Here is a 6,889-nt window from a genome sequence, read left to right as displayed (position 1 = left end):
TTTGATGAAGAATGCAAAACCAGAATTAAGAAACCTATCCAACCAAAAACTAAGAGACCCAGAAAACCAGAATCTACATCTTCACTAAAACAGAATCGAAATACGCTAAGAAAAAAGGAAGAACAGCATGTCAGCAAACAGCTCAATGTGAATGTATAGAATCAAATCACTACTGGGACAATTGGAACACATTAAACAAACTACACAAAAGAGCTACAGTATATAAAGCAGGCAGGCATTGAGGCATTCAGTTAGTGTACGCACGATTGAACGTCAAAATGGGCAAAACTAGTGACCTATGCGTCTTTGAGCGTGGTATGATCGTCAGTGCCAGGTGCACCAGATCCAGAATCTCAGAAACAGCTGTCTACCTGGGCTTTTCACGCACGACAGTGTCTAGGGTTTACCGAGAATGGAGCGACAAACAAAAAACATCCAGTCAACGGCAGTCCTGTGGGCGAAAACAGCTTGTTGATGAGAGGTTGAAGGAGAATGGTAAGATTCTTGCTAGCCAAAATGCGGCCCACAAACAGAAAAATAACGCCGCAGTACAACTGTGGTGTGCAGAACGGCATCTCGGAGAAAACAACTCGTGGATCCTTGTCAAGGATGGGCGATTGCAGCAAGCGACCACACCGGGTTCCACTACTATCAGCTAAAAACAAGAAGGGCCTCCAGTGGGCACGCCATCACCAACACTGGACAACTGAGAAGTAGAAAAATGAATCCCAGTTCCCGTTGCATCATGCTGATGGCTGCGTCAGGATTTGGCGTAAGCAGCAGGAGTCCATGGACCTTTCCTGCCTGGTGTCAATGGTACATGCTTGTGACAGTGGTGACTGGTGCGGGGAATGTTTTCCGGCACACGTGAGGTCCCTTGATACCAATGAGGGCCTACAACAGCACCTAGAACTTCTGCACAGATTGTTAGACTTGGGCCATGACAGTAAATCAGTAAGACAAAAATGATGGTGTTCCAAAAAAGGTCCAGTTGCCAGCCCAACAAATACAAATTCTATCTAGACACCGTTGCCCTAGAGCACACAAAGAATTATACCTACCTCGGCCTAAACCACAAGGCTGTGAACGATCTAAAAGACACGGCAAGAAGGGCTTTCTATGCCATCAAAAGGAACATAAAACTCGACATCCCAAGCATTAGGATCTGTTTAAAAATACTTCAAATCAGTTATAGAACCCATTGCTTTCTATGGTTGTGAGGTTTGGGTTCCGTTACAGAATAACGCCTCACCAAAGGGGAGCATCAGGGAGATTTTTGTGTTTTTTTGTGAGTGTAGGTGACGTCGGGTCCGGGTGCCGCAACCGGGGATGCCTCAGCTGGCTCGTCAGGCTTCCATGCCTCAGCAGGTTGGTCAAGTTTACAAGACCCGGTTGTCCAGTCAAGCGTCCGTTGCCGAGTCTACCGAGGATGCCTCAGCTAGCTTGTCAGGCTCCCATGCCTCAGCTGGCTCATCAGGTTCACAAGACTTGGATGGCTCGGCAAGCTCCAATGCCTCGGCTGCTTCGTCAGGCTCCAATGGCCCGGCCGGCTCGTCAGACTCCCGCGCCACAGCCGGCTCCCGCGCCTCAGCAGAAGAGACTGGCCCACTCCTGGTCCTTGGGACCGTCCCTCTGGTCGGCATCCTGCGGTTGGAGCGCGCGTTAGGGAGAGGGTACTGTCAAGTATATTCCCTCTCCGGCGCTCGAGGTCGTCAGGCTGCTCATTATTACGCACACCTGTCACCATCATTACACGCATCATCAGACTCACCTGGACTCAATCACCTGCCTGATTACCTTCCCTATATATGTCATTCCCTTTGGTTTTTTTCCTAGGTGTTATTGTTTCTGTTCCGTTGTTTCATGTCTGTATGCTACTCGTGTTTCTTGTTTTGTCCATGTTCGTTTATTTATTAAATGATTCACTCCCTGAACTTGCATCCTGACTCCCAGTGTATACGTTACACTGGGGCTCTATTCATAAACACAAACAGAACCCCAGGACAGCAACACAATTCGAACCAACCAAATTATGAGAAAACACAATTATTACTATTTGAAGCACTGGAAAGAATCAACTAAAAAAACAGAGCAAACTGGATGCTATCTGGCCCTAAACAGAGAATACACAGTAGCAGAATACTTGACCACTGTGACTGACCCAACATTAAGAAAATCCTTGACTATGTACGGACTCAGTGAGCATAGTCTTGCTATTGAGAGAAGAAAGGCTATGTGCCCACTGCCACAAAATGAGGTGGAAACTGAGCTGCACTTCCTTACCTCCTGCCAAAGGTAGGCCCATATTAGAGACACATATTCCCCACAGATCACACAGACCCACAAAGAATTTGAAAACAAATCAAACATTGATAAACTCCCTTATCTGTTAGGTGAAATACCGCAATTGCAATGTGCAATCACAGCAGTAAGATGTGACCCGCTGCCATGAAAACAGGGCAACCAGTGGAACACAAACATTGTAAATACAACCAATACTCATATTGTTTCAGCTCATATTCATTATTCACATATATTTGATGTTGTTAATCATTGTGTGTGTGTGTGTGTGTGTGTGTGAATTTGTCTGTATATGAGAGGAAGTGTGTGTGTGTGTGTGTGTGTGTGTGTGTGTGTGTGTGTGTGTGTGTGTGTGTGTGTGTGTGTGTGTGTGTGTGTGTGTGATTGGAGAGGGAGCGGGTTGTTGTTCAGGACTCTGAGATAATTGATGTTACACTTTGTAAGAAATAATCTACTCATGATAAAACATGTGACTGCAAGACCACAAACACTGCACATCCTTGTTGGCCTGAACAAAGTGTGTAACAACAAGTTAAGAACCCGTGCTCTTTTCTTTGCAGATTACACAAGCACCTTCAGCCCAATACACAAGGGAATGTCAGCAGCACATGTACAGATCCACACAGAAAATGGAAAGGAAACGTAACGGTTTACAGTTCGGTGTGGGAAATGTGCAGTGGGCCCAGCCTACCCAGTAAAACATAACTGAAAGTGTTGCCTCACTTTCAATATGTTCTCAATTCAAGGTGGTTGGGTAAGCATTACAGTGGCCTAATTCAAGGTGGTTAGGGGAACAGTTTGTGAAAGTATCCTGTGATAGAAAATCTAATCTGGGTCTACTTCTTATCTGTCACAAGGCACTTTCATCATTGGTTACAATGTAGTAACTTTGTTATAAGGCTTTTGTAATATAAAGTGTAATCAAAATAAAATGCAGTGTGTCATGAAATTAAGTAATATCAGTGAATCTACATGATACCGCTGAGTTTTGACACCAAAGTGAACAAAATATTGTGCGCTCAAAATAACTGACACTTTGGAACGCGCTCTGTAGCGCACCACTCACACAATTTCTCACACGTTTACAGTAGTCCACTTCCTGTAACCTACAATACGCTACATTTACAGTCAATTGAAATGTTTTCTAAACAAAGAACATGGGCAGAAAACAACAGCAGACAGTCAGCCTGACATGTGTTCTGTCCTGCCAAAGGAAGGTTATGGAGAATTTAGAAGGGGGTATTGCACAGCGTGTTAGATGAAGTAAAATACACTTACAAAGCCGTATCCTCGGGATTTCCCGGTTTGTCTGTCCGTTATCACAACGGCCTCGTCAATATCCCCGAACGTCTCGAAGTATTTTCGAAGGGATGCATTGTTGGTATGATAAGGTAAACCACCGACAAAGATCTTAGTGAAAGTAGTGTCATTCTGAATAGTGGGATGCATTGTCTCCAGACCTCCGTTAACAAATTGATGGAAAAGCATTTGTCCGCTGCGTCCGAATGGAAAAACGAAAACCGTCTATGGGAAAAAAAACACAATATAAAACAGTCACAGGTGGTATAGCAAAGTTCTAAACAACACAATTGGTGCTGGAGAGATGGAAGCTTTAAATGCGCAATGGTTTGGTTTTCAAGCGCGCAATCAGGCTTGATCCGTCCAGTCTGTACCGATGCAAAAACACTTCTTTATTCCATGCTTTGAGTTATATCGAAGCAGGGGCGACCAAATGTACGGGCTGCACTCCAGGTCCTTCTTGACAGGTGTCTTGAATACTCCTTCGAAATATCTCACAAGAGGAAAAAAAAAGTAAAAATATTTATACTAGGGGAGTTTCAGACACGCCCACTCCCATTTTGGCCAATAGACAAGCGAAGCAACGCCCCCTGTGAACTTTATACGTGACGTTTTTCGCAGCCCACGCCCTCCCGGCTGCACCCTTACGTCCTCCTACACCTGTCTTTGTCTTTTGAAGACACGAAGAACACCGTTTGATTCTGCAATCAATCCACATAAACGTACTTAACCGTGATCAATAGGTCATCTTAACGTGTAGGCTAGTAGCCTAGGCTTTGATTTGACTCATTGATGAGTTTTCAGCCTTTCGGACTATGTCGCGTTATGAAACATAAGACTACCGGATAGTAGCATATTCCAATGAATTGAAACGGTGTGGATGTTGCTCCAAGGAACATGGAAACTGGCGCCCAACTTCATGGGACTGGTTTATTCTGAGTTGCTGACCATAAAACGTCACCTTCACTTTTGGTTAAGGGCTACAGTAAGCGCAAAAGGCTTGGCTCTAGACAGTAACGCACATAAACGTCAGTTGAGGTGAGAGGAAATTGAGACGATTAAAGTCAAAAGCGCACGCCAGGGGTGACCATTCACAGGAAAGACAAGATAAAAGGTTGTAATGTTGAGGTGACCATGTATTCTCTCCCTCTCTCAATTCAATTCAAAGGGCTTTATTAGCATGGGAAACATATGTTTCCATTGCCAAAGCAAGTGAAATAAACATCCGGAAATTAACAGTAAACATTACACTCACAAAAGTATCAAAGGTATAGAGACATTACACATATCATATTATGGCTATTTACAGTGTTGTAACAATGTGCAAATAGTTTACGTGCAAAAAGGAAAATAGATAATCATAAATATGGGTTGTATTTACAATGATTGTTTTTCACTGGTTGCTCTTGTCTTGTGGCAACAGGTCACAAATCTTGCTGCTGTGGTGGCACACTGTGGTGTTTCACCTAATAGATGTGGGAGTTTATCAGAATTGGATTTGTTTTTGAATTATTTGTGGTCATACATTTGACAGGAGGTTAGGAAGTGCAGCTCAGTTTCCTCCTCATTTTGTGGGCAGTGAGCACATAGCCTGTCTTCTCTTGAGAGCCAGTTCTGTCTACAGTAGCCTCTCTCAATAGCAAGGCTATGCTCACTGAGTCTGTACATAGTCAAAGCTTTTCTTAATTTTGGGTCGGTCATGTACTCTAGGGCCAAATAGCATTCCAATCTGCTCAGATTTTTGGTTAATTCTTTCCAATGTGTCAAGTAATTCTCTTTTTGTTTTCTCATGATTTGGTTGGGTGTAATTGTGTGGCTGTCCTGGGCCTCTGTGGGGTCTGTTTGTGAACAGAGCTCCATGACCAGCTTGCTCTTCTTTAGGTTAATCTCTCTATAGGTGTATCATCCTAATTCTGCTCTGCATGCATTATTTGGTGTTGTACACAGAGGATGCTTCTGTAGAATTCAGCATGCAGTCTCAATTTGGTGTTTGTCCAATATTGTGAATTCTTGGTTGGTGAGCGGACCCCAGACCTCACAACCATAAAGGGGTTCACTGCCAGGGCTCTCGGTCGGTCGGTCGCTCTCTCTCTCGCTCTCTCTCTCTCTAACACATGACCATACCATTTGCTCCGTTCCAGCCATTATTATGAGCCATCCTCCCCTCAGCAGCCTCCACTGACACACATAGGCGTCATGCCTGTAGGGGACATGTGACCCCTCAGATTTGTTCTGTTAATAATAATGTTGTTTCTCTGTAATACTACTAGCCACCTAGGAATTTTATGACGCTTTAGCTAGCCCAGATAGGTTACCAATCTCCAAACCTCAGATCTAGCTACCAAGAACCCATTTCAGGCCATCAGTCAAGTTAGAGTAGCTAGCTTGTCTAACCATCTTAGCTGTCATGCCTGCTGGTAAGGTTGGTAGACTTTAGAAAAGCAAGCAATTACTAAATGTACTCGCATCCTTTCAATCTTTTACCCAGATTTTTAACATAATGCAGAGAAGCATATTTAGTTAGAGAGCTCAAGAGGTATGCTTAGATACACACAAAAATCTTATTATTATTTTTTTTTTACAAAGAATTAAGCATAATGATTATGGCAAAAAAAAATGCAGTTTCAGCTGTTTGAAAAATTATAAATTCGCCAACTTCCTGGCCCCCTCCGGACCACCCCCAAGCCATCTTCACATACTTTGTGCCCCCTCCGATTTTTAGGGGTGCATGACCCCTCTGCACACACTTTTGGTTCTCTCTCCCTCTCTGTGTGGGAAAAGGACATGTGGAGAGGCCAACTCAATAAATTGTTCTTACCTTCAGTAGGCCTACTAAACAATGGGACAAAGAAGGGCAGAGACATTTAGTTTGATGATGACAGCGATAGGATCTTGGTGTGCATTTTAGTCTCAAATTCATCTTTTGTTTGAAAAGGTTTGAGATTACCTAAGTAGTACAGTGGCAAGGAGACCCCATATTCCAAATTACATGTGTTGGCACCTCTCTAGCCAACTGTAACCACCATCTTCCTATTGACACACCATACAATAACCCAACCACCCCCCCATCGAGACAACCCTCACCTCCTCCCACTCTCTCACCTCTGGGCCCCTAGTTCACACAGACCCTCAGTCTCCAGACATCATTTGTACGCATATGATAAGTGCCCCTATTCTTTTATCATCTAGTCGAGTGCCTTACCCTCTAACCCAAGTTCTCATTCCCTTCCCTCTGGCCAAGCTATTTTGGAACTTACTGTTACTACAATGAAACACAACACACACAAAG

At 43.9% G+C, this 6,889-nt stretch overlaps 1 protein-coding gene across 1 annotated transcript in view; it reads right to left on the bottom strand.

Moving 5' to 3' along the window:
- LOC106571937 (RNA-binding protein 38) overlaps positions 1–4,097 on the bottom strand; it is a 13,601-nt gene extending 9,504 nt beyond the window's left edge. Inside the window, exon 1 of the mRNA XM_014145519.2 lies at positions 3,580–4,097. Within this exon, the coding sequence (XP_014000994.1) occupies positions 3,580–3,789 (210 nt within the window). The 5' untranslated portion in view covers positions 3,790–4,097. The remainder of the gene's footprint in view (positions 1–3,579) is intronic.
- Positions 4,098–6,889: the final 2,792 nt, after the last annotated feature.

This window comes from Salmo salar, chromosome ssa15 (genome assembly GCF_905237065.1).
Source record: "Salmo salar chromosome ssa15, Ssal_v3.1, whole genome shotgun sequence".
NCBI classification, from domain to species: Eukaryota; Metazoa; Chordata; class Actinopteri; order Salmoniformes; family Salmonidae; genus Salmo; species Salmo salar.
The sequence above is the reverse complement of the archived record's forward strand: the minus strand, read 5'-3'. Positions and strand labels throughout refer to the sequence as shown.